The sequence below is a fragment of the Oncorhynchus clarkii genome, chromosome 18 (assembly GCF_045791955.1).
Source record: "Oncorhynchus clarkii lewisi isolate Uvic-CL-2024 chromosome 18, UVic_Ocla_1.0, whole genome shotgun sequence".
Lineage (NCBI taxonomy): Eukaryota > Metazoa > Chordata > Actinopteri > Salmoniformes > Salmonidae > Oncorhynchus > Oncorhynchus clarkii.
In genome coordinates, this window is record NC_092164.1 from 45,900,026 (window position 1) to 45,924,323 (window position 24,298).

At 66.8% G+C, this 24,298-nt stretch overlaps 3 protein-coding genes across 4 annotated transcripts in view; 1 reads left to right on the forward strand and 2 right to left on the reverse strand.

Moving 5' to 3' along the window:
- LOC139373569 (AT-rich interactive domain-containing protein 1A-like) overlaps positions 1 to 24,298 on the forward strand; it is a 125,450-nt gene that overhangs the window by 32,599 nt on the left and 68,553 nt on the right. The gene's annotated exons all lie outside the window — the stretch shown is intronic.
- On the reverse strand, positions 12,611 to 14,427 carry LOC139373900 (U4/U6.U5 small nuclear ribonucleoprotein 27 kDa protein-like; the record flags this gene model as incomplete). Its single annotated transcript, XM_071114993.1, has 4 exons — positions 12,611 to 12,637; positions 13,576 to 13,587; positions 14,182 to 14,238; positions 14,389 to 14,427. Coding segments are annotated over 4 exons (135 nt in total), but the record flags the coding sequence as incomplete, so codon positions are not given.
- Positions 15,957 to 19,494, reverse strand: LOC139373570 (apical junction molecule ajm-1-like; the record flags this gene model as incomplete). Its single annotated transcript, XM_071114235.1, has 8 exons — positions 15,957 to 16,151; positions 16,268 to 16,358; positions 16,504 to 16,561; positions 16,977 to 17,058; positions 17,280 to 17,433; positions 18,114 to 18,304; positions 18,922 to 19,164; positions 19,459 to 19,494. Coding segments are annotated over 8 exons (1,050 nt in total), but the record flags the coding sequence as incomplete, so codon positions are not given.

The following is a 24,298-nucleotide window of genomic DNA, read 5'->3' on the forward strand; positions in this document are numbered from 1 at the left end:
CTCGGGGCGCTCGCTCTCTCTCTCGGGGCGCTCGCTCTCTCTCTCGGGGCGCTCGCTCTCTCTCTCGGGGCGCTCGCTCTCTCTCTCTCTCGGGGCGCTCGCTCTCTCTCTCTCGGGGGCTCTCTCTCTCTCTCGGGGCGCTCTCTCTCTCTCTCTCGGGGGCTCTCTCTCTCTCTCGGGGGCTCTCTCTCTCTCTCGGGGCGCTCTCTCTCTCTCTCGGTGCGCTCGCTCTCTCTCTCGGGGCGCTCGCTCTCTCTCTCTCTCTCTCGGGGCGCTCTCTCTCTCTCTCTCTGGGCTCTCTCTCTCTCTCTCTCTGGGCTCTCTCTCTCTCTGGGCTCTCGCTCTCTCTCTCTCTCTTGGCTGCGCGCTCTCTCTCTCGGTGCGCTCTCTCTCTCTCTCGGGGCGCTCGCTCTCTCTCTCTCTCGGGGCGCTCGCTCTCTCTCTCTCGGGGCGCTCGCTCTCTCTCTCTCGGGGGCTCTCTCTCGGGGGCTCTCTCTCTCTCTCGGGGCGCTCGCTCTCTCTCTCTCGGGGCGCTCGCTCTCTCTCTCTCTCGGGGCGCTCGCTCTCTCTCTCTCGGGGCGCTCGCTCTCTCTCTCTCGGGGCGCTCGCTCTCTCTCTCTCGGGGCGCTCGCTCTCTCTCTCTCGGGGCGCTCGCTCTCTCTCTCTCGGGGCGCTCGCTCTCTCTCTCTCGGGGCTCTCGCTCTCTCTCTCGGGGCTCTCGCTCTCTCTCTCTCGGGGCTCTCGCTCTCTCTCTCGGGGCGCTCGGTCTCTCTCTCTCGGGGCTCTCGCTCTCTCGGGGCTCTCGCTCTCTCGGGGCTCTCGCTCTCTCGGGGCTCTCGGGGCTCTCGCTCTCTCGGGGCTCTCGCTCTCTCGGGGCTCTCGGGGCTCTCGCTCTCTCTCTCTCGGGGCTCTCGCTCTCTCTCTCTCGGGGCTCTCGCTCTCTCTCTCTCGGGGCTCTCGCTCTCTCGGGGCTCTCGCTCTCTCTCTCTCGGGGCGCTCGGTCTCTCTCTCTCGGGGCGCTCGGTCTCTCTCTCTCGGGGCGCTCGGTCTCTCTCTCTCGGGGCGCTCCGTCTCTCTCTCTCGGGGCGCTCGGTCTCTCTCTCGGGGCTCTCAGAGAGAGGTCTCTCTCTCGGGGCGCTCGCTCTCTCTCTCGGGGCGCTCGCTCTCTCTCTCGGGGCGCTCGCTCTCTCTCTCTCGGGGCGCTCGCTCTCTCTCTCTCGGGGCGCTCGCTCTCTCTCTCTCGGGGTGCTCGCTCTCTCTCTCTCGGGGTGCTCGCTCTCTCTCTCTCGGGGCGCTCGCTCTCTCTCTCTCGGGGCGCTCGCTCTCTCTCTCGGGGCGCTCGCTCTCTCTCTCTCTCGGGGCGCTCGCTCTCTCTCTCTCGGGGGCTCTCTCTCTCTCTCGGGGCGCTCTCTCTCTCTCTCTCGGGGGCTCTCTCTCTCTCTCGGGGCGCTCTCTCTCTCTCTCGGTGCGCTCGCTCTCTCTCTCGGGGCGCTCGCTCTCTCTCTCTCTCTCGGGGCGCTCTCTCTCTCTCTCTCTGGGCTCTCTCTCTCTCTGGGCTCTCGCTCTCTCTCTCTCTCTTGGCTGCGCGCTCTCTCTCTCGGTGCGCTCTCTCTCTCTCTCGGGGCGCTCGCTCTCTCTCTCTCTCGGGGCGCTCGCTCTCTCTCTCTCGGGGCGCTCGCTCTCTCTCTCTCGGGGGCTCTCTCTCGGGGGCTCTCTCTCTCTCTCGGGGCGCTCGCTCTCTCTCTCTCGGGGCGCTCGCTCTCTCTCTCTCTCGGGGCGCTCGCTCTCTCTCTCTCGGGGCGCTCGCTCTCTCTCTCTCGGGGCGCTCGCTCTCTCTCTCTCGGGGCGCTCGCTCTCTCTCTCTCGGGGCGCTCGCTCTCTCTCTCTCGGGGCGCTCGCTCTCTCTCTCTCGGGGCTCTCGCTCTCTCTCTCGGGGCTCTCGCTCTCTCTCTCTCGGGGCTCTCGCTCTCTCTCTCGGGGCGCTCGGTCTCTCTCTCTCGGGGCTCTCGCTCTCTCGGGGCTCTCGCTCTCTCGGGGCTCTCGCTCTCTCGGGGCTCTCGGGGCTCTCGCTCTCTCGGGGCTCTCGCTCTCTCGGGGCTCTCGCTCTCTCGGGGCTCTCGCTCTCTCGGGGCTCTCGGGGCTCTCGCTCTCTCGGGGCTCTCTCTCTCTCGGGGCTCTCGCTCTCTCGGGGCTCTCGCTCTCTCGGGGCTCTCGCTCTCTCGGGGCTCTCGGGGCTCTCGCTCTCTCGGGGCGCTCGCTCTCTCTCTCTCGGGGCGCTCGCTCTCTCTCTCTCGGGGCGCTCGCTCTCTCTCTCTCTCGGGGCGCTCGCTCTCGCTCTCTCTCTCTCGGGGCGCTCGCTCTCTCTCTCTCTCTCTCGGGGCGCTCGCTCTCTCTCTCTCTCTCGGGGCGCTCGCTCTCTCTCTCTCTCTCTCGGGGCGCTCTCTCTCTCTCTCTCTCTCGGGGCGCTCTCTCTCTCTCTCTGGGCTCTCTCTCTCTCTGGGCTCTCGCTCTCTCTCTCTCTCTGGCTGCGCGCTCTCTCTCTCGGTGCGCTCTCTCTCTCTCTCGGGGCGCTCACGCTCTCTCTCTCTCGGGGCGCTCGCTCTTTCTCTCTCTCAGGGCGCTCGCGCTCTCTCTCTGTCTGGGCGCTCGCTCTCGCTCTCTCTCTCTTGGGGCGCTCGCTCTCTCTCTCTCTTGGGGCGCTCTCTCTCTCTCTCTCTGGGCTCTCGCTCTCTCTCTCTCTCTGGGCTCTCGCTCTCTCTCTCTCTCTTGGCTGCGCGCTCTCTCTCTCGGTGCGCTCTCTCTCTCTCTCTCGGGGCGCTCGCTCTCTCTCTCTCGGGGCGCTCGCTCTCTCTCTCTCGGGGATCTCGCTCTCTCTCTCTCGGGGATCTCGCTCTCTCTCTCGGGGATCTCGCTCTCTCTCTCGGGGCGCTCGCTCTCTCTCTCGGGGCGCTCGCTCTCTCTCTCGGGGCGCTCTCTCTCTCTCTCTCTCGGGGCGCTCTCTCTCTCTCTCTCTCGGGGCGCTCTCTCTCTCTCTCTCTCGGGGCGCTCTCTCTCTCTCTCTCTCGGGGCGCTCGCTCTCTCTCTCTCTCGGGGCGCTCGCTCTCTCGGGGCTCTCGCTCTCTCTCTCTCGGGCTCTCGCTCTCTCTCTCTCGGGGCGCTCGGTCTCTCTCTCTCGGGGCTCTCGCTCTCTCTCTCTCGGGGCGCTCGGTCTCTCTCTCTCGGGGCGCTCGCTCTCTCTCTCTCGGGGCTCTCGCTCTTTCTCTCTCTCTCGGGGCTCTCGCTCTTTCTCTCTCTCTCGGGGCTCTCTCTCTCTCGGGGCTCTCGCTCTTTCTCTCTCTCTCGGGGCTCTCGCTCTCTCTCTCTCGGGGCTCTCGCTCTCTCTCTCTCGGGGCTCTCGCTCTCTCTCTCTCTCGGGGCTCTCGCTCTCTCTCTCTCTCGGGGCTCTCGCTCTCTCTCTCTCGGGGCTCTCGCTCTCTCTCTCTCGGGGCTCTCGCTCTCTCTCTCTCGGGGCTCTCGCTCTCTCTCTCTCGGGGCTCTCGCTCTCTCTCTCTCGGGGCTCTCGCTCTCTCTCTCTCGGGGCTCTCGCTCTCTCTCTCTCGGGGCTCTCTCTCTCTCGGGGCTCTCGCTCTCTCTCTCTCGGGGCTCTCGCTCTCTCTCTCTCGGGGCGCTCGGTCTCTCTCTCTCGGGGCGCTCGGTCTCTCTCTCTCGGGGCGCTCGCTCTCTCTCTCGGGGCGCTCGCTCTTTCTCTCTCTCTCGGGGCTCTCGCTCTTTCTCTCTCTCTCGGGGCTCTCGCTCTCTCTCTCTCGGGGCTCTCGCTCTCTCTCTCTCGGGGCTCTCGCTCTCTCTCTCGGGGCTCTCGCTCTCTCTCTCTCGGGGCTCTCGCTCTCTCTCTCTCGGGGCTCTCGCTCTCTCTCTCTCGGGGCTCTCGCTCTCTCTCTCTCGGGGCGCTCGCTCTCTCTCTCTCGGGGCGCTCGCTCTCTCTCTCTCGGGGCGCTCGGTCTCTCTCTCTCGGGGCGCTCGGTCTCTCTCTCTCGGGGCGCTCGCTCTCTCTCTCTCGGGGCTCTCGCTCTTTCTCTCTCTCTCGGGGCTCTCGCTCTTTCTCTCTCTCTCGGGGCTCTAGCTCTCTCTCTCTCGGGGCTCTCGCTCTCTCTCTCTCGGGGCTCTCGCTCTCTCTCTCTCTCGGGGCTCTCGCTCTCTCTCTCTCGGGGCTCTCGCTCTCTCTCTCTCGGGGCTCTCGCTCTCTCTCTCTCGGGGCTCTCGCTCTCTCTCTCTCGGGGCGCTCGGTCTCTCTCTCTCGGGGCGCTCGGTCTCTCTCTCTCGGGGCGCTCGCTCTCTCTCTCGGGGCGCTCGCTCTTTCTCTCGGGGCTCTCGCTCTTTCTCTCGGGGCTCTCGCTCTCTCTCTCTCGGGGCTCTCTCTCTCTCGGGGATCTCGCTCTCTCTCTCGGGGCTCTCGCTCTCTCTCTCTCGGGGCTCTCGCTCTCTCTCTCTCGGGGCTCTCGCTCTCTCTCTCTCGGGGCTCTCGCTCTCTCTCTCTCGGGGCGCTCGCTCTCTCTCTCTCGGGGCGCTCGCTCTCTCTCTCTCGGGGCGCTCGGTCTCTCTCTCTCGGGGCGCTCGGTCTCTCTCTCTCGGGGCGCTCGCTCTCTCTCTCTCGGGGCTCTCGCTCTTTCTCTCTCTCTCGGGGCTCTCGCTCTTTCTCTCTCTCTCGGGGCTCTCGCTCTCTCTCTCTCGGGGCTCTCGCTCTCTCTCTCTCGGGGCTCTCTCTCTCTCTCTCTCGGGGGTCTCGCTCTCTCTCTCTCTCGGGGCTCTCGCTCTCTCTCTCTCGGGGCTCTCGCTCTCTCTCTCTCGGGGCTCTCGCTCTCTCTCTCTCGGGGCTCTCGCTCTCTCTCTCTCGGGGCTCTCTCTCTCTCGGGGCTCTCTCTCTCTCGGGGCTCTCGCTCTCTCTCTCTCGGGGCTCTCGCTCTCTCTCTCTCGGGGCGCTCGGTCTCTCTCTCTCGGGGCGCTCGGTCTCTCTCTCTCGGGGCGCTCGCTCTCTCTCTCGGGGCGCTCGCTCTTTCTCTCGGGGCTCTCGCTCTTTCTCTCGGGGCTCTCGCTCTCTCTCTCTCGGGGCTCTCTCTCTCTCTCGGGGATCTCGCTCTCTCTCTCGGGGCTCTCGCTCTCTCTCTCTCGGGGCTCTCGCTCTCTCTCTCTCGGGGCGCTCGCTCTCTCTCTCTCGGGGCGCTCGCTCTCTCTCTCTCGGGGCGCTCGCTCTCTCTCTCTCGGGGCGCTCGCTCTCTCTCTCTCGGGGCGCTCGCTCTCTCTCTCTCGGGGCGCTCGGTCTCTCTCTCTCGGGGCGCTCGCTCTCTCTCTCTCTCGGGGCGCTCGCTCTCTCTCTCTCGGGGCTCTCGCTCTCGCTCTCTCGGGGCTCTCGCTCTCTCGGGGCTCTCGCTCTCTCGGGGCTCTCGCTCTCTCTCTCTCGGGGCTCTCGCTCTCTCTCTCTCGGGGCTCTCGCTCTCTCTCTCTCGGGGCTCTCTCTCTCTCGGGGCTCTCGCTCTCTCTCTCTCGGGGCTCTCGCTCTCTCTCTCTCGGGGCGCTCGGTCTCTCTCTCTCGGGGCGCTCGGTCTCTCTCTCTCGGGGCACTCGCTCTCTCTCTCGGGGCGCTCGCTCTTTCTCTCGGGGCTCTCGCTCTTTCTCTCGGGGCTCTCGCTCTCTCTCTCTCGGGGCTCTCTCTCTCTCTCGGGGATCTCGCTCTCTCTCTCGGGGCTCTCGCTCTCTCTCTCGGGGCTCTCGCTCTCTCTCTCTCGGGGCGCTCGCTCTCTCTCTCTCGGGGCGCTCGCTCTCTCTCTCTCGGGGCGCTCGCTCTCTCTCTCTCGGGGCGCTCGCTCTCTCTCTCTCGGGGCGCTCGCTCTCTCTCTCTCGGGGCGCTCGCTCTCTCTCTCTCGGGGCGCTCGCTCTCTCTCTCTCTCGGGGCGCTCTCTCTCTCGGGGCGCTCGCTCTCTCTCTCTCGGGGCGCTCTCTCTCTCGGGGCGCTCGCTCTCTCTCTCTCGGGGCTCTCGCTCTCGCTCTCTCGGGGCTCTCGCTCTCGCTCTCTCGGGGCTCTCGCTCTCTCTCTCTCGGGGCTCTCGCTCTCTCTCTCTCGGGGCTCTCGCTCTCTCTCTCTCGGGGCTCTCGCTCTCTCTCTCTCGGGGCTCTCGCTCTCTCTCTCTCGGGGCGCTCGGTCTCTCTCTCTCGGGGCGCTCGGTCTCTCTCTCTCTCGGGGCGCTCGGTCTCTCTCTCTCTCGGGGCGCTCGGTCTCTCTCTCTCTCGGGGCGCTCGCTCTCTCGGGGCGCTCGCTCTCTCGGGGCGCTCGCTCTCTCTCTCGGGGCGCTCCGTCTCTCTCTCTCGGGGCGCTCGGTCTCTCTCTCGGGGCGCTCGGTCTCTCTCTCGGGGCTCTCGCTCTTTCTCTCGGGGCTCTCGCTCTCTCTCTCTCGGGGCTCTCGCTCTCTCTCTCTCGGGGATCTCGCTCTCTCTCTCTCGGGGATCTCGCTCTCTCTCTCGGGGATCTCGCTCTCTCTCTCTCGGGGCGCTCGCTCTCTCTCTCTCTCGGGGCGCTCGCTCTCTCTCTCTCGGGGCGCTCGGTCTCTCTCTCTCGGGGCGCTCTCTCTCTCTCTCGGGGCGCTCGCTCTCTCTCTCGGGGTGCTCGCTCTCTCTCTCGGGGCGCTCGCTCTCTCGCTCTCTCTCTCGGGGCGCTCGCTCTCTCTCTCTCTCTCTCTCTCGGGGCGCTCGCTCTCTCTCTCTCTCTCGGGGCGCTCGCTCTCTCTCTCGGGGGCTCTCTCTCTCGGGGGCTCTCTCTCTCTCTCGGGGCGCTCGCTCCCTCTCTCTCGGGGCACTCGTTCTCTCTCTCTCGGGGCGCTCGCTCTCTCTCTCTCGGGGCGCTCGCTCTCTCTCTCTCGGGGCTCTCGCTCTCGCTCTCTCGGGGCTCTCTCTCTCTCTCTCGGGGCTCTCGCTCTCTCTCTCTCGGGGCTCTCGCTCTCTCTCTCTCGGGGCTCTCGCTCTCTCTCTCGGGGCTCTCGCTCTCTCTCTCGGGGCTCTCGCTCTCTCTCTCGGGGCTCTCGCTCTCTCTCTCTCGGGGCTCTCGCTCTCTCTCTCTCGGGGCGCTCGGTCTCTCTCTCTCGGGGCGCTCGCTCTCTCTCTCGGGGCGCTCGCTCTCTCTCTCGGGGCGCTCGGTCTCTCTCTCTCGGGGCGCTCGCTCTCTCTCTCTCGGGGCGCTCGCTCTCTCTCTCTCTCGGGGCGCTCTCTCTCTCTCTCTCTCTCTCTCTGGGCTCTCGCTCTCTCTCTCTCTCTCTCTTGGCTGCGCGCTCTCTCTCTCGGTGCGCTCTCTCTCTCTCTCGGGGCGCTCGCTCTTTCTCTCTCCCGGGGCGCTCGCTCTTTCTCTCTCTCGGGGCGCTCGCGCTCTCTCTCTCTCTGGGCGCTCGCTCTCGCTCTCTCTCTCTCTGGGCTCTCGCTCTCTCTCTCTCTCTGGGCTCTCGCTCTCTCTCTCTCTCTCTTGGCTGCGCGCTCTCTCTCTCTCGGTGCGCTCTCTCTCTCGGTGCGCTCTCTCTCTCGGTGCGCTCTCTCTCGCTCTCTCTCTCTCTCTCTGAGCTCTCGCTCTCTCTCTCTGGGCTCTCGCTCTCTCTCTTGGCTGCGTGCTCTCTCTCTCGGTGCGCTCTCTCTCTCTCTCTCGGTGCGCTCTCTCTCTCTCTCTCGGTGCGCTCTCTCTCTCTCTCGGGGCGCTCGCGCTCTCTCTCTCTCTGTCGGGGCGCTCGCTCCCTCTCTCTCTCGGGGCGCTCGCGCTCTCTCTCTCTCTGGGCGCTCGCTCTCGCTCTCTCTCGGGGCGCTCGCGCTCTCTCTCTCACTCTCTCTCTCTCTCTCTCTCTCGGGGCGCTCGCTCTCTCTCTCTCTCGGGGCGCTCACGCTCTCTCTCTCTCGGGGCGCTCTCTCTCTCTCTCTCTCTCTCTCTGGGCTCTCGCTCTCTCTCTCTCTCTCTCTTGGCTGCGCGCTCTCTCTCTCGGTGCGCTCTCTCTCTCTCTCGGGGCGCTCACGCTCTCTCTCTATCGGGGCGCTCGCTCTTTCTCTCTCCCGGGGCGCTCGCTCTTTCTCTCTCTCGGGGCGCTCGCGCTCTCTCTCTCTCTGGGCGCTCGCTCTCGCTCTCTCTCTCTCTGGGCTCTCGCTCTCTCTCTCTCTCTGGGCTCTCGCTCTCTCTCTCTCTCTCTTGGCTGCGCGCTCTCTCTCTCTCGGTGCGCTCTCTCTCTCGGTGCGCTCTCTCTCTCTCTCTCGCTCTCTCTCTCTCTCTCTGAGCTCTCGCTCTCTCTCTCTGGGCTCTCGCTCTCTCTCTTGGCTGCGTGCTCTCTCTCTCGGTGCGCTCTCTCTCTCTCTCTCGGTGCGCTCTCTCTCTCTCTCTCGGTGCGCTCTCTCTCTCTCTCGGGGCGCTCGCGCTCTCTCTCTCTCTGTCGGGGCGCTCGCTCCCTCTCTCTCTCGGGGCGCTCGCGCTCTCTCTCTCTCTGGGCGCTCGCTCTCGCTCTCTCTCGGGGCGCTCGCGCTCTCTCTCTCACTCTCTCTCTCTCTCTCTCTCTCTCGGGGCGCTCGCTCTCTCTCTCTCTCGGGGCGCTCACGCTCTCTCTCTCTCGGGGCGCTCGCTCTTTCTCTCTCTCGGGGCGCTCGCGCTCTCTCTCTCTCTGGGCGCTCGCTCTCGCTCTCTCTCTCTTGGGGCGCTCGCTCTCTCTCTCTCTCTCTGGGCTCTCGCTCTCTCTCTCTCTCTGGGCTCTCGCTCTCTCTCTCTCTCGGCTGCGCGCTCTCTCTCTCGGTGCGCTCTCTCTCTCTCTCTCGGTGCGCTCGCTCTCTCTCTCTCGGTGCGCTCGCTCTCTCTCTCTCGGGGCGCTCGCTCTCTCTCTCTCGGGGCGCTCGCTCTCTCTCTCTCTCTCGGGGCGCTCGCTCTCTCTCTCTCTCGGGGCGCTCGCTCTCTCTCTCTCGGGGCGCTCGCTCTCTCTCTCTCGGGGCGCTCGCTCTCTCTCTCTCTCTCTCTCTCTCTGGGCTCTCGCTCTCTCTCTGGGCTCTCGCTCTCTCTCTCTCTCTGGGCTCTCGCTCTCTCTCTTGGCTGCGCGCTCTCTCTCTCGGTGCGCTCTCTCTCTCTCTCGGTGCGCTCTCTCTCTCGGGGCTCTCGCTCTCTCTCTCTCGGGGCGCTCGGTCTCTCTCTCTCGGGGCTCTCGCTCTCTCTCTCTCTCGGGGCTCTCTCTCTCTCGGGGCGCTCGCTCTTTCTCTCTCGGGGCGCTCGCTCTCTCTCTCTCGGGGTGCTCGCTCTCTCTCTCTCGGGGCGCTCGCTCTCTCTCTCGGGGCGCTCGCTCTCTCTCTCGGGGCGCTCTCTCTCTCTCTCTCTCTCTCTGGGCTCTCTCTCTCTCTCTGGGCTCTCGCTCTCTCTCTCTCTCTTGGCTGCGCGCTCTCTCTCTCGGTGCGCTCACGCTCTCTCTCTCTCGGGGCGCTCGCTCTTTCTCTCTCTCGGGGCGCTCGCTCTTTCTCTCTCTCGGGGCGCTCGCGCTCTCTCTCTCTCTGGGCGCTCGCTCTCGCTCTCTCTCTCTCTGGGCTCTCGCTCTCTCTCTCTCTCTCTCTGGGCTCTCGCTCTCTCTCTCTCTCTTGGCTGCGCGCTCTCTCTCTCGGTGCGCTCTCTCTCTCTCTCGGTGCACTCTCTCTCTCTCTCTCGGGGCGCTCGCTCTCTCTCTCTCGGGGCGCTCGCTCTCTCTCTCTCGGGGCGCTCGCTCTCTCTCTCTCGGGGCGCTCGCTCTCTCTCTCTCGGGGCGCTCGCTCTCTCTCTCTCTCTCTGGGCTCTCGCTCTCTCTCTCTCTCTCTGGGCTCTCGCTCTCTCTCTTGGCTGCGCGCTCTCTCTCTCGGTGCGCTCTCTCTCTCTCTCGGTGCGCTCTCTCTCTCTCTCGGTGCGCTCTCTCTCTCTCTCGGGGCGCTCGCGCTCTCTCTCTCTCTCTCGGGGCGCTCGCGCTCTCCCTCTCTCTCTCGGGGCGCTCGCGCTCTCTCTCTCGGGGCGCTCGCTCCCTCTCTCTCTCGGGGCGCTCGCGCTCTCTCTCTCTCTGGGCGCTCGCTCTCTCTCTCGGGGCGCTCGCTCTCTCTCTCTCGGGGCGCTCGCTCTCTCTCTCTCGGGGCGCTCGCTCTCTCTCTCTCGGGGCGCTCGCTCTCTCTCTCTCGGGGCGCTCGCTCTCTCTCTCTCGGGGCGCTCGCTCTCTCTCTCTCGGGGCGCTCGCTCTCTCTCTCTCGGGGCGCTCGCTCTCTCTCTCTCTCTCTCTCTCTCTCTCTCTCGGGGCGCTCGCTCTCTCTCTCTCTCGGGGCGCTCTCTCTCTCTCTCTCTCTCTCTGGGCTCTCTCTCTCTCTCTGGGCTCTCGCTCTCTCTCTCTCTCTCTCTTGGCTGCGCGCTCTCTCTCTCGGTGCGCTCTCTCTCTCTCTCGGGGCGCTCACGCTCTCTCTCTCTCGGGGCGCTCGCCCTTTCTCTCTCTCGGGGCGCTCGCGCTCTCTCTCTCTCTGGGCGCTCGCTCTCTCTCTCGGGGCGCTCGCTCTCTCTCTCTCGGGGCGCTCGCTCTCTCTCTCTCGGGGCGCTCGCTCTCTCTCTCTCGGGGCGCTCGCTCTCTCTCTCTCGGGGCGCTCGCTCTCTCTCTCTCGGGGCGCTCGCTCTCTCTCTCTCGGGGCGCTCGCTCTCTCTCTCTCGGGGCGCTCGCTCTCTCTCTCTCTCTCTCTCTCTCTCTCGGGGCGCTCGCTCTCTCTCTCTCTCGGGGCGCTCTCTCTCTCTCTCTCTCTCTCTGGGCTCTCTCTCTCTCTCTGGGCTCTCGCTCTCTCTCTCTCTCTCTTGGCTGCGCGCTCTCTCTCTCGGTGCGCTCTCTCTCTCTCTCGGGGCGCTCACGCTCTCTCTCTCTCGGGGCGCTCGCCCTTTCTCTCTCTCGGGGCGCTCGCGCTCTCTCTCTCTCTGGGCGCTCGCTCTCGCTCTCTCTCTCTCTGGGCTCTCGCTCTCTCTCTCTCTCGGCTCTCGCTCTCTCTCTCTCTCTTGGCTGCGCGCTCTCTCTCTCTCGGTGCGCTCTCTCTCTCTCTCGGTGCGCTCTCTCTCTCTCTCTCTCGCTCTCTCTCTCTGGGCTCTCGCTCTCTCTCTCTGGGCTCTCGCTCTCTCTCTTGGCTGCGTGCTCTCTCTCTCGGTGCGCTCTCTCTCTCTCTCTCGGTGCGCTCTCTCTCTCTCTCGGGGCGCTCACCCTCTCTCTCTCTCGGGGCGCTCGCTCTTTCTCTCTCTCGGGGCGCTCGCGCTCTCTCTCTGGGCGCTCGCTCTCTCTCTCTTGGGGCGCTCGCTCTCTCTCTCTCTTGGGGCGCTCTCTCTCTCTCTCTCTGGGCTCTCGCTCTCTCTCTCTCTCTGGGCTCTCGCTCTCTCTCTCTCTCGGCTGCGCGCTCTCTCTCTCGGTGCGCTCTCTCTCTCTCTCGGTGCGCTCGCTCTCTCTCTCTCGGGGCGCTCGCTCTCTCTCTCTCGGGGCGCTCGCTCTCTCTCTCTCGGGGCGCTCGCTCTCTCTCTCTCGGGGCGCTCACTCTCTCTCTCTCTCTCTCTCTGGGCTCTCGCTCTCTCTCTGGGCTCTCGCTCTCTCTCTCTGGGCTCTCGCTCTCTCTCTTGGCTGCGCGCTCTCTCTCTCGGTGCGCTCTCTCTCTTGGTGCGCTCTCTCTCTCGGTGCGCTCTCTCTCTCGGGGCTCTCGCTCTCTCTCTCTCGGGGCGCTCGGTCTCTCTCTCTCTCGGGGCGCTCGGTCTCTCTCTCTCGGGGCTCTCGCTCTCTCTCTCTCTCTCTCGGGGCTCTCGCTCTCTCTCTCTCGGGGCTCTCGCTCTCTCTCTCTCGGGGCTCTCGCTCTCTCTCTCGGGGCTCTCAGAGAGAGGTCTCTCTCTCGGGGCGCTCGCTCTCTCTCTCTCGGGGCGCTCGCTCTCTCTCTCTCTCGGGGCGCTCGCTCTCTCTCTCTCTCGGGGCGCTCGCTCTCTCTCTCTCTCGGGGCGCTCACTCTCGCTCTCTCTCTCGGGGCGCTCACTCTCGCTCTCTCTCTCGGGGCGCTCACTCTCGCTCTCTCTCTCGGGGCGCTCGCTCTCTCTCTCGGGGCGCTCGCTCTCTCTCTCGGGGCGCTCGCTCTCTCTCTCGGGGCGCTCTCTCTCTCTCTCGGGGCTCTCTCTCTCTCTTGGGGCGCTCGCTCTTTCTCTCTCGGGGCGCTAGCTCTTTCTCTCTCGGCCCGCTCGCTCTTTCTCTCTCGGCCCGCTCGCTCTTTCTCTCTCGGCCCGCTCGCTCTCTCTCGGCCCGCTCGCTCTCTCTCGGCCCGCTCGCTCTCTCTCTCTCTCTCTCTCTCTCAGCCCGCTCGCTCTCTCGCTCTCTCTCGGCCCGCTCGCTCTCTCTCGGCCCGCTCGCTCTCTCTCGGCCCGCTCTCTCTCTCTCTCGGGGCGCTCACTCTCGCTCTCTCTCTCGGGGCGCTCGCTCTCTCTCTCGGGGCGCTCGCTCTCTCTCTCTCGGGGCGCTCGCTCTCTCTCTCTCTCGGGGCGCTCGCTCTCTCTCTCTCGGGGCGCTCGCTCTTTCTCTCTCGGCCCGCTCGCTCTCTCTCGGCCCGCTCGCTCTCTCTCGGCCCGCTCTCTTTCTCTCTCTCTCTCTCTCTCTCTCAGCCCGCTCGCTCTCTCTCTCTCTCGGCCCGCTCGCTCTCTCTCGGCCCGCTCGCTCTCTCTCGGCCCGCTCGCTCTCTCTCGGCCCGCTCGCTCTCTCTCGGCCCGCTCTCTCTCTCTCTCGGGGCGCTCACTCTCGCTCTCTCTCGGGGCGCTCGCTCTCTCTCTCGGGGCGCTCGCTCTCTCTCTCTCGGGGCGCTCGCTCTCTCTCTCTCTCTCGGGGCGCTCGCTCTCTCTCTCTCGGGGCGCTCGCTCTCTCTCTCTCGGCCCGCTCGCTCTCTCTCTCTCGGGGCGCTCTCTCTCTCTCGGGGCGCTCGCTCTCTCTCTCTCTCTCGGGGCGCTCGCTCTCTCTCTCGGGGCGCTCGCTCTCTCTCTCGGGGCGCTCGCTCTCTCTCTCGGGGCGCTCGCTCTTTCTCTCTCGGGGCGCTCGCTCTTTCTCTCTCGGGGCGCTAGCTCTTTCTCTCTCGGCCCGCTCGCTCTTTCTCTCTCGGCCCGCTCGCTCTTTCTCTCTCGGCCCGCTCGCTCTTTCTCTCTCGGCCCGCTCGCTCTCTCTCGGCCCGCTCGCTCTCTCTCTCTCTCTCTCTCTCTCTCTCTCTCTCTCAGCCCGCTCGCTCTCTCTCTCTCTCTCTCGGCCCGCTCGCTCTCTCTCGGCCCGCTCGCTCTCTCTCGGCCCGCTCGCTCTCTCTCGGCCCGCTCTCTCTTACTCTCGGGGCGCTCGCTCTCTCTCTCTCTCGGGGCGCTCGCTCTCTCTCTCTCGGGGCGCTCGCTCTCTCTCTCTCGGGGCGCTCGCTCTCTCTCTCTCGGGGCGCTCGCTCTCTCTCTCTCGGGGCGCTCGCTCTCTCTCTCTCGGGGCGCTCGCTCTCTCTCTCTCTCGGGGCGCTCGCTCTCTCTCTCTCGGGGCGCTCGCTCTCTCTCTCTCGGGGCGCTCGCTCTCTCTCTCTCGGGGCGCTCGCTCTCTCTCTCTCTCTGGGCTCTCGCTCTCTCTCTCTCTCTCTCTCTTGGCTGCGCGCTCTCTCTCTCGGTGCGCTCTCTCTCTCTCTCGGTGCGCTCTCTCTCTCTCTCGGGGCGCTCACGCTCTCTCTCTCTCGGGGCGCTCGCCCTGTCTCTCTCTCGGGGCGCTCGCGCTCTCTCTCTCTCTGGGCGCTCTCGCTCTCTCTCTCTCTGGGCTCTCGCTCTCTCTCTCTCTCTCTCTGGGCTCTCGCTCTCTCTCTCTCTCTTGGCTGCGCGCTCTCTCTCTCGGTGCGCTCTCTCTCTCTCTCGGTGCGCTCTCTCTCTCTCTCTCTCTCTCTCTCTCTCTCTCTCTCTGGGCTCTCGCTCTCTCTCTCTGGGCTCTCGCTCTCTCTCTTGGCTGCGTGCTCTCTCTCTCGGTGCGCTCTCTCTCTCGGTGCGCTCTCTCTCTCTCTCGGGGCGCTCACCCTCTCTCTCTCTCGGGGCGCTCGCTCTTTCTCTCTCTCGGGGCGCTCGCGCTCTCTCTCTGGGCGCTCGCTCTCTCTCTCTTGGGGCGCTCGCTCTCTCTCTCTCTTGGGGCGCTCTCTCTCTCTCTCTCTGGGCTCTCGCTCTCTCTCTCTCTCTGGGCTCTCGCTCTCTCTCTCTCTCGGCTGCGCGCTCTCTCTCTCGGTGCGCTCTCTCTCTCTCTCGGTGCGCTCGCTCTCTCTCTCTCGGGCGCTCGCTCTCTCTCTCTCGGGGCGCTCGCTCTCTCTCTCTCGGGGCGCTCGCTCTCTCTCTCTCGGGGCGCTCGCTCTCTCTCTCTCTCTCTCTCTGGGCTCTCGCTCTCTCTCTGGGCTCTCGCTCTCTCTCTCTCTCTGGGCTCTCGCTCTCTCTCTTGGCTGCGCGCTCTCTCTCTCGGTGCGCTCTCTCTCTCGGTGCGCTCTCTCTCTCGGTGCGCTCTCTCTCTCGGGGCTCTCGCTCTCTCTCTCTCGGGGCGCTCGGTCTCTCTCTCTCGGGGCGCTCGGTCTCTCTCTCTCGGGGCTCTCGCTCTCTCTCTCTCTCTCGGGGCTCTCGCTCTCTCTCTCTCGGGGCTCTCGCTCTCTCTCTCTCGGGGCTCTCGCTCTCTCTCTCGGGGCTCTCAGAGAGAGGTCTCTCTCTCGGGGCGCTCGCTCTCTCTCTCGGGGCGCTCGCTCTCTCTCTCTCGGGGCGCTCGCTCTCTCTCTCTCGGGGCGCTCGCTCTCTCTCTCTCTCGGGGCGCTCGCTCTCTCTCTCTCTCGGGGCGCTCGCTCTCTCTCTCTCTCTCGGGGCGCTCGCTCTCTCTCTCTCTCGGGGCGCTCGCTCTCTCTCTCTCTCGGGGCGCTCGCTCTCTCTCTCTCTCGGGGCGCTCGCTCTCTCTCTCTCTCGGGGCGCTCACTCTCGCTCTCTCTCTCGGGGCGCTCGCTCTCTCTCTCGGGGCGCTCGCTCTCTCTCTCGGGGCGCTCGCTCTCTCTCTCGGGGCGCTCGCTCTCTCTCTCGGGGCGCTCGCTCTCTCTCTCGGGGCGCTTGCTCTCTCTCTCGGGGCGCTCTCTCTCTCTCTCGGGGCGCTCGCTCTTTCTCTCTCGGGGCGCTAGCTCTTTCTCTCTCGGCCCGCTCGCTCTCTCTCTCTCGGCCCGCTCGCTCTCTCTCTCTCTCTCTCTCGGCCCGCTCGCTCTCTCTCGGCCCGCTCGCTCTCTCTCTCTCTCTCTCTCTCTCTCTCTCAGGCCGCTCTCTCTCTCTCTCTCGCCCGCTCGCTCTCTCTCGGCCCGCTCTCTCTCTCTCGCTCTCTCTCGGGCTCTCTCTCTCGCGCTCACTCTCGCTCTCTCTCGGGGCGCTCGCTCTCTCTCTCGGGGCGCTCGCTCTCTCTCTCGGGGCGCTCGCTCTCTCTCTCTCGGGGCGCTCGCTCTCTCTCTCTCGGGGCGCTCGCTCTCTCTCTCTCTCGGGGCGCTCGCTCTCTCTCTCTCGGGGCGCTCGCTCTCTCTCTCTCTCTCTCGGGCTCGCGGTCGCTCTCTCTCTCTCTCGGGGCGCTCTCTCTCTCTCGGGGCGCTCGCTCTCTCTCTCTCTCGCTCTCTCTCTCGGGGCGCTCGCGCTCTCTCTCTCTCTCTCGGGGCGCTCGCTCTCTCTCTCTCGGGGCGCTCGCTCTCTCTCTCGGGGCGCTCGCGCTCTCTCTCTCTCGGGGCGCTCGCTCTCTCTCTCTCTCTCTCGGGCGCTCGCTCTTTCTCTCGCTCGGGGCGCTAGCTCTTTCTCTCTCGGCCCGCTCGCTCTTTCTCTCTCGGCCCGCTCGCTCTTTCTCTCTCGGCCCGCTCGCTCTCTCTCGGCCCGCTCGCTCTCTCTCTCTCTCTCTCTCTCTCAGCCCGCTCGCTCTCTCTCTCTCGGCCCGCTCGCTCTCTCTCGGCCCGCTCGCTCTCTCTCGGCCCGCTCGCTCTCTCTCTCTCTCTCTCTCTCTCTCAGCCCGCTCGCTCTCTCTCTCTCTCTCGGCCCGCTCGCTCTCTCTCGGCCCGCTCGCTCTCTCTCGGCCCGCTCGCTCTCTCTCGGCCCGCTCTCTCTCTCTCTCGGGGCGCTCACTCTCGCTATCTCTCTCGGGGCGCTCGCTCTCTCTCTCGGGGCGCTCGCTCTCTCTCTCGGGGCGCTCGCTCTCTCTCTCTCGGGGCGCTCGCTCTCTCTCTCTCTCGGGGCGCTCGCTCTCTCTCTCTCGGCCCGCTCGCTCTCTCTCGGCCCGCTCGCTCTCTCTCGGCCCGCTCTCTCTCTCTCGGCTCGCTCTCTCTCTCTCGGCTCGCTCTCTCTCTCGGGGCGCTCGCTCTCTCTCTCTCGGGACGCTCGCTCTCTCTCTCTCTCGGGGCGCTCGCTCTCTCTCTCTCGGGGCGCTCGCTCTCTCTCTCGGGGCGCTCGGCGCTCTCTCTCTCTCTCAGGGCGCTCTCTCTCGGGGCGCTCTCTCTCTCTCGGGGCGCTCTCTCTCGGGGCGCTCTCGCTCTCTCTCGGGGCGCTCTCTCTCGGGGTGCTCTCTCTCTCGGGGCGCTCTCGGGGCGCTCTCTCTCTCTCAGGGCGCTCTCGGGGCGCTCTCTCTCGGGGCTCTCGCTCTTTCTCTCTCGGGCTCTCACTCTTTCTCTCGGGGGCTCGGCTCGCTCTTTCTCTCTCGGGCGCTCGCTCTCTCTCTCTCTCGGGGCGCTCGCTCTCTCTCTCTCGGGGCGCTCGCTCGCTCTCGGCTCGCTGTCTTTCGCTCTCGGCTCGCTGTCTCTCGCTCTCGGCTCGCTGTCTCTCTCGGCTCTCTCTCGGGGTGCTCGCTCTCTCTCTCTCTCGGGGCGCTCGCTCTCTCTCGGGGCGCTCGCCGGGGCGCTCGCTCTCGGGGTGCTCGGTCTCTCTCTTTCGGCTCTCTCGCTCGGCTCGCTCGCTCTCTCTCTCTCAGGGCGCTCGCTCTCTCTCTCTCGGGGCGCTCGCTCTCTCTCTCTCTCTCTCTCGGCCCGCTCTCTCTCTCTCTCGGGGCGCTCGCTCTCTCTCTCTCTCGGGGCGCTCGCTCTCTCTCTCTCTCGGGGCGCTCGCTCTCTCTCTCTCGGGGCGCTCGCTCTCTCTCTCTCGGGGCGCTCGCTCTCTCTCTCGGGGCGCTCGCTCTCTCTCTCTCGGGGCGCTCGCTCTCTCTCTCTCGGGGCGCTCGCTCTCTCTCTCTCGGGGCGCTCGCTCTCTCTCTCGGGGCGCTCGCTCTCTCTCTCTCGGGGCGCTCGCTCTCTCTCTCTCGGGGCGCTCGCTCTCTCTCTCGGCCCGCTCGCTCTCTCTCGGCCCGCTCGCTCTCTCTCGGCCCGCTCGCTCTCTCTCGGCCCGCTCGCTCTCTCTCGGCCCGCTCTCTCTCTCTCGGCTCGCTCTCTCTCTCTCGGCTCGCTCTCTCTCTCGGGGCGCTCGCTCTCTCTCTCTCGGGGCGCTCGCTCTCTCTCTCTCTCTCGGGGCGCTCGCTCTCTCTCTCTCTCGGGGCGCTCGCTCTCTCTCTCTCTCGGGGCGCTCGCTCTCTCTCTCTCGGGGCGCTCGCTCTCTCTCTCGGGGCGCTCGGCGCTCTCTCTCTCTCTCAGGGCGCTCTCTCTCGGGGCGCTCTCTCTCTCTCTCGGGGCGCTCTCTCTCTCTCTCGGGGCGCTCTCTCTCTCTCTCGGGGCGCTCTCTCTCGGGGCGCTCTCGCTCTCTCTCGGGGCGCTCTCTCTCGGGGTGCTCTCTCTCTCGGGGCGCTCTCGGGGCGCTCTCTCTCTCTCAGGGCGCTCTCGGGGCGCTCTCTCTCGGGGCTCTCGCTCTTTCTCTCTCGGGCTCTCACTCTTTCTCTCGGGGGCTCGGCTCGCTCTTTCTCTCTCGGGCGCTCCCTCTCTCTCTCTCTCGGGGCGCTCGCTCTCTCTCTCTCGGGGCGCTCGCTCGCTCTCGGCTCGCTGTCTCTCGCTCTCGGCTCGCTGTCTCTCGCTCTCGGCTCGCTGTCTCTCTCGGCTCTCTCTCGGGGTGCTCGCTCTCTCTCTCTCTCGGGGCGCTCGCTCTCTCTCGGGGCGCTCGCCGGGGCGCTCGCTCTCGGGGTGCTCGCTCTCGGCTCGGTCTCTCTCTTTCGGCTCTCTCGCTCGGCTCGCTCGCTCTCTCTCTCTCAGGGCGCTCGCTCTCTCTCTCTCGGGGCGCTCGCTCTCTCTCTCTCTCTCGGGGCGCTCGCTCTCGGCTCGCTCGGTCGCTCTCGGCTCGGTCGCTCTCGGCTCGGTCTCGCTCTCTCGGGGCGATCTCTCTTTCGGGTACGCTCTCTCTCTCGGGGCGCTCGCTCTCTCTCTCGGGGCGCTCGCTCTCTCTCTCTCGGGGTGCTCGCTCTCTCTCTCTCTCGGGGTGCTCGCTCTCTCTCTCTCGGGGCGCTCGCTCTCTCTCTCTCGGGGCGCTCGCTCTCTCTCTCTCGGGGTGCTCGCTCTCTCTCTCTCTCGGGGTGCTCTCTCTCGGGGTGCTCTCTCTCTCTCTCGGGGTGCTCGCTCTCTCTCTATCTCGGGGTGCTCGCTCTCTCTCTCTCTCGGGGTGCTCGCTCTCTCTCTCTCTCGGGGTGCTCGCTCTCTCTCTCTCTCGGGGCGCTCGCTCTCTCTCTCTCTCGGGGCGCTCGCTCTCTCTCTCTCTCGGGGTGCTCGCTCTCTCTCTCGGGGCGCTCGCTCTCTCTCTCGGGGTGCTCGCCGCGGTGCTCGCTCTCGGGGCGCGGTCGCTCTCGGCTCGGTCGCTCTCGGCTCGGTCTCTCACTTTCGGCTCTCTCGCTCGGCTCGCTCGCTCTCTCTCTCTCGGGGCGCTTGCTCTCTCTCTCGGGGCGCTCTCTCTCTCTCTCGGGGCGCTCGCTCTTTCTCTCTCGGGGCGCTAGCTCTTTCTCTCTCGGCCCGCTCGCTCTTTCTCTCTCGGCCCGCTCGCTCTTTCTCTCTCGGCCCGCTTGCTCTCTCTCGGCCCGCTCGCTCTCTCTCGGCCCGCTCGCTCTCTCTCTCTCTCTCTCTCTCTCTCTCAGCCCGCTCGCTCTCTCTCTCTCTCTCGGCCCGCTCGCTCTCTCTCGGCCCGCTCGCTCTCTCTCGGCCCGCTCGCTCTCTCTCGGCCCGCTCTCTCTCTCTCTCGGGGCGCTCACTCTCGCTATCTCTCTCGGGGCGCTCGCTCTCTCTCTCGGGGCGCTCGCTCTCTCTCTCGGGGCGCTCGCTCTCTCTCTCTCGGGGCGCTCGCTCTCTCTCTCTCTCGGGGCGCTCGCTCTCTCTCTCTCGGGGCGCTCGCTCTTTCTCTCTCGGCCCGCTCGCTCTCTCTCGGCCCGCTCGCTCTCTCTCGGCCCGCTCTCTCTCTCTCTCTCTCTCTCTCTCTCAGCCCGCTCGCTCTCTCTCTCTCTCGGCCCGCTCGCTCTCTCTCGGCCCGCTCGCTCTCTCTCGGCCCGCTCGCTCTCTCTCGGCCCGCTCTCTCTCTCTCTCGGGGCGCTCACTCTCGCTCTCTCTCGGGGCGCTCGCTCTCTCTCTCGGGGCGCTCGCTCTCTCTCTCGGGGCGCTCGCTCTCTCTCTCGGGGCGCTCGCTCTCTCTCTCTCGGGGCGCTCGCTCTCTCTCTCTCTCGGGGCGCTCGCTCTCTCTCTCTCGGGGCGCTCGCTCTCTCTCTCTCGGGGCGGTCGCTCTCTCTCTCTCGGGGCGCTCTCTCTCTCTCGGGGCGCTCGCTCTCTCTCTCTCTCTCTCGGGGCGCTCGCTCTCTCTCTCGGGGCGCTCGCTCTCTCTCTCGGGGCGCTCGCTCTCTCTCTCGGGGCGCTCGCTCTTTCTCTCTCGGGGCGCTCGCTCTTTCTCTCTCGGGGCGCTAGCTCTTTCTCTCTCGGCCCGCTCGCTCTTTCTCTCTCGGCCCGCTCGCTCTTTCTCTCTCGGCCCGCTCGCTCTCTCTCGGCCCGCTCGCTCTCTCTCTCTCTCTCTCTCTCTCAGCCCGCTCGCTCTCTCTCTCTCGGCCCGCTCGCTCTTTCTCTCTCGGCCCGCTCGCTCTCTCTCGGCCCGCTCGCTCTCTCTCGGCCCGCTCGCTCTCTCTCTCTCTCTCTCTCTCTCTCAGCGCTCGCTCTCTCTCTCTCTCTCGGCGCTCGCTCTCTCTCTCCCGCTCGCTCTCTCTCGGCCCGCTCGCTCGCTCTCTCTCTCTCTCGGGGCGCTCGCTCTCGCTCTCTCTCGGGGCGCTCGCTCTCTCTCTCGGGGCGCTCGCTCGCGCTCGCTCTCTCTCTCTCGGGGCGCTCGCTCTCTCTCTCTCGGCCCGCTCGCTCTCTCTCGGCCCGCTCGCTCTCTCTCGGCCCGCTCTCTCTCTCTCGGCTCGCTCTCTCTCTCTCGGCTCGCTCTCTCTCTCGCTCGCTCTCTCTCTCTCTCGGCTCGCTCTCTCTCTCTCTCGGCTCGCTCTCTCTCTCTCGGGGCGATCTCTCTTTCGGGGCGCTCTCTCTCGGGGCGCTCTCGCTCTCTCTCGGGGCGCTCTCTCTCGGGGTGCTCTCTCTCTCGGGGCGCTCTCGGGGCGCTCTCTCTCTCTCACGCTCTCGGGGCGCTCTCTCTCTCGGGGCGCTCGCTCTCTCTCTCGGGGCGCTCGCTCTCTCTCTCGGGGTGCTCGCTCTCTCTCTCGCTCTCGGCTCGCTGTGCTCGCTCTCTCTCTCGGCTCTCTCTCGGGGCGCTCGCTCTCTCTCTCTCGGGGCGCTCGCTCTCTCTCTCTCGGGGTGCTCGCTCGCTCTCTCTCTCGGGGTGCTCTCTCTCTCTCTCGGGGTGCTCTCTCTCTCTCTCGGGGTGCTCTCTCTCTCTCTCGGGGCGCTCGGGGTGCTCGCTCGCTCTCTCTATCTCGGGGTGCTCGCTCTCTCTCTCTCTCGGGGTCTCTCTCGCTCGCTCTCTCTCTCTCTCGGGGTGCTCGCTCTCGGGGCGCTCTCTCCTCTCTCTCTCTCGGGGTGCTCGCTCTCTCTCTCTCTCGGGGCGCTCGCTCTCTCTCTCTCTCGGGGCGCTCGCGCTCGCTCTCTCTCTCTCTCGGGGTGCTCGCTCTCTCTCTCGGGGCGCTCGCTCTCTCTCTCGGGGTGCTCGCCGCGGTGCTCGCTCTCGGGGCGCGGTCGCTCTCGGCTCGGTCGCTCTCGGCTCGGTCTCTCACTTTCGGCTCTCTCGCTCGGCTCGCTCGCTCTCTCTCGGGGCGCTCTCTCTCTCTCTCTCTCTCTCTCTCTCTCGGGGCGCTCGCTCTCTCTCTCTCGGGGCGCTCGCTCTCTCTCTCTCGGGGCGCTCGCTCGCTCTCGGCTCGCTGTCTGTCTCTCTCTCGCTCTCGGCTCGCTGTCTCTCGCTCTCGGCTCGCTGTCTCTCTCGGCTCGCTCTCTCTCTCTGGGCGCGCGCTCTCTCTCTCTCTCGGCTCTCTCTCTCTCGGGGTGCTCGCTCTCTCTCTCTCGGGGCGCTCGCTCTCTCTCGGGGCGCTCGCTCTCTCTCGGGGCGCTCGCTCTCTCTCGGGGCGCTCGCTCTCTCTCTCTCTCGGGGCGCTCGCTCTCTCTCTCTCTCGGGGCGCTCGCTCTCTCTCTCTCTCGGGGCGCTCGCTCTCTCTCTCTCGGGGCGCTCGCTCTCGGGGCGCTCGCTCTCGGCTCGCTCGCTCTCTCTCGGGGCGCTCTCTCTCGGGGCGCTCGCTCTCTCTCTCTCGGGGCGCTCGCTCTCGGCTCGCTCGCTCTCTCTCGGGGCGCTCTCTCTCGGGGCGCTCGCTCTCTCTCTCTCGGGGTGCTCGCTCGCTCTTTCTCGGGGCGCTCGCTCTCTCTCTCTCTCTATCGGGGCGCTCACTCTTTCTCTCTCGGGGCGCTCGCTCTCTCTCTCTCGGGGCGCTCGCTCTCTCTCTCTCTCGGGGCGCTCGCTCTCTCTCTCTCTCTCTCGGGGCGCTCTCTCTCTCGGGGCGCTCTCTCTCTCTCTCTCTCGGGCGCTCGCTCTCTCTCTCTGGGCGCTCGCTCTCTCTCTCTCGCTCTCTCTCTCTCGGGGCGCTCGCCGGGGCGCTCGCTCTCGGGGCGCTCGCTCTCCGCTCGGTCGCTCTCGGCTCGGTCTCTCTCTTTCGGCTCTCTCGCTCTCTCTCTCTCTCGGGGCGCTCTCTCGGGGCGCTTGCTCTCGGCTAGGTCGCTCTCGGCTCGGTCTCTCTCTTTCGGCTCTCTCTCTCTCTCTCGGGGCGCTCTCTCTCGGCTCGGTCGCTCTCTCTCGGCTCGGTCGCTCTCGGCTCGGTCTCGCTCTTTCGGCTCTCTCGCTCTCTCTCTCTCGGGGCGCTCTCTCGGGGCGCTCGCTCTCGGCTCGGTCGCTCTCGGCTCGGTCGCTCTCGGCTCGGTCTCTCTCTTTCGGCTCTCTCGCTCGGCTCGCTCGCTCTCTCTCTCTCTCGGGGCGCCCGCTCTCTCTCTCTCTCTCGGCTCTCTCTCTCTCTCTGTGTGCTCGCTCTCTCTCTCTCTCTCTCGGGGCGCTCGCTCTCTCTCGGGGCGCTCGCCGGGGCGCTCGCTCTCGGGGCGCTCGCTCTCTCTCTCTCGGGGCGCTCGCTCTCTCTCTCGGGGCGCTCGCTCTCGGCTCGCTCGCTCTCGGTCGCTCTCGGCTCGGTCTCTCTCTCTCGGCTCTCTCGGCTCGCTCTCTCTCTCTCTCGGGGCGCTCGCTCTCTCGGTGGCGCTCGCTCTCTCGGGGCGCTCGCTCGCTCTCTCTCTCTCTCGGGGCTCTCGCTCTTTCTCTCTTTCTCTCTCGGGGCGCTCGCTCTCTCTCTCGGGGCGCTCTCTCTCTCGGGGCGCTCGCTCTCTCTCTCTCGGGGCGCTCGCTCTCGGGGCGCTCGCTCTCGGCTCGCTCGCTCTCTCTCGGGGCGCTCTCTCTCGGGGCGCTCGCTCTCTCTCTCTCGGGGCGCTCGCTCTCTCTTTCTCGGGGCGCTCGCTCTCTCTCTCTCTATATCGGGGCGCTCGCTCTTTCTCTCTCGGGGCTCTCGCTCTTTCTCTCTCGGGCTCTCGCTCTTTCTCTCTCGGGGCTCTCGCTCTTTCTCTCTCGGGGCTCTCGCTCTTTCTCTCTCGGGGCTCTCTCTCTTCGCTCTCTCTCTCTCTCTCTCGGGCGCTCGCTCTCTCTCTCTGGGCGCTCGCTCTCTCTCTCTCGCTCTCTCTCTCTCGGGGCGCTCGCCGGGGCGCTCGCTCTCGGGGCGCTCGCTCTCGGCTCGGTCGCTCTCGGCTCGGTCTCTCTCTTTCGGCTCTCTCGCTCTCTCTCTCTCTCGGGGCGCTCTCTCGGGGCGCTTGCTCTCGGCTAGGTCGCTCTCGGCTCGGTCTCTCTCTTTCGGCTCTCTCTCTCTCTCTCTCTCGGGGCGCTCTCTCTCGGCTCGGTCGCTCTCGGCTCGGTCTCGCTCTTTCGGCTCTCTCGCTCTCTCTCTCTCGGGGCGCTCTCTCGGGGCGCTCGCTCTCGGCTCGGTCGCTCTCGGCTCGGTCGCTCTCGGCTCGGTCTCTCTCTTTCGGCTCTCTCGCTCGGCTCGCTCGCTCTCTCTCTCTCGGGGCGCCCGCTCTCTCTCTCTCTCGGCTCTCTCTCTCTCGGTGTGCTCGCTCTCTCTCTCTCTCTCTCGGGGCGCTCGCTCTCTCTCGGGGCGCTCGCCGGGGCGCTCGCTCTCGGGGCGCTCGCTCTCTCTCTCTCGGGGCGCTCGCTCTCTCTCTCTTGGTGCGCTCGCTCTCGGCTCGCTCGCTCTCGGTCGCTCTCGGCTCGGTCTCTCTCTCTCGGCTCTCTCGGCTCGCTCGCTCTCTCTCTCGGGGTGCTCGCTCTCTCTCTCTCTCGGGGCGCTCGCTCTCTCGGGGCGCTCGCTCTCTCGGAGCGCTCGCTCGCTCTCTCTCTCTCTCGGGACGCTCACTCTCTCACGGGGCGCTCGCTCTCTCTCGGCTCGCGCTCTCTCTCGGCTCGCTCTCTCTCTCGGCTCGCGCTCTCTCTGCCTTCTCTCTCTTGGCTCGCTCTTTCTCTCTCGGGCGCTCGCTCTCTCTCTCTCTCGGGGCGCTCGCTCTCTCTCTCGGGGCGCTCGCTCTCTCTCTCTCGGGGCGCTCGCTCGCTCTCGGCTCGCTGTCTCTCTCTCTCGGCTCGCTGTCTCTCTCTCGCTCTCGGCTCGCTGTCTCCCTGGGCTCTCTCTCTCTCGGGGTGCTCGCTCTCTCTCTCTCTCGGGGTGCTCGCTCTCTCTCTCTCTCGGGGTGCTCGCTCTCTCTCTCTCTCGGGGTGCTCGCTCTCTCTCTCTCTCGGGGTGCTCGCTCTCTCTCTCTCTCGGGGCGCTCGCTCTCTCTC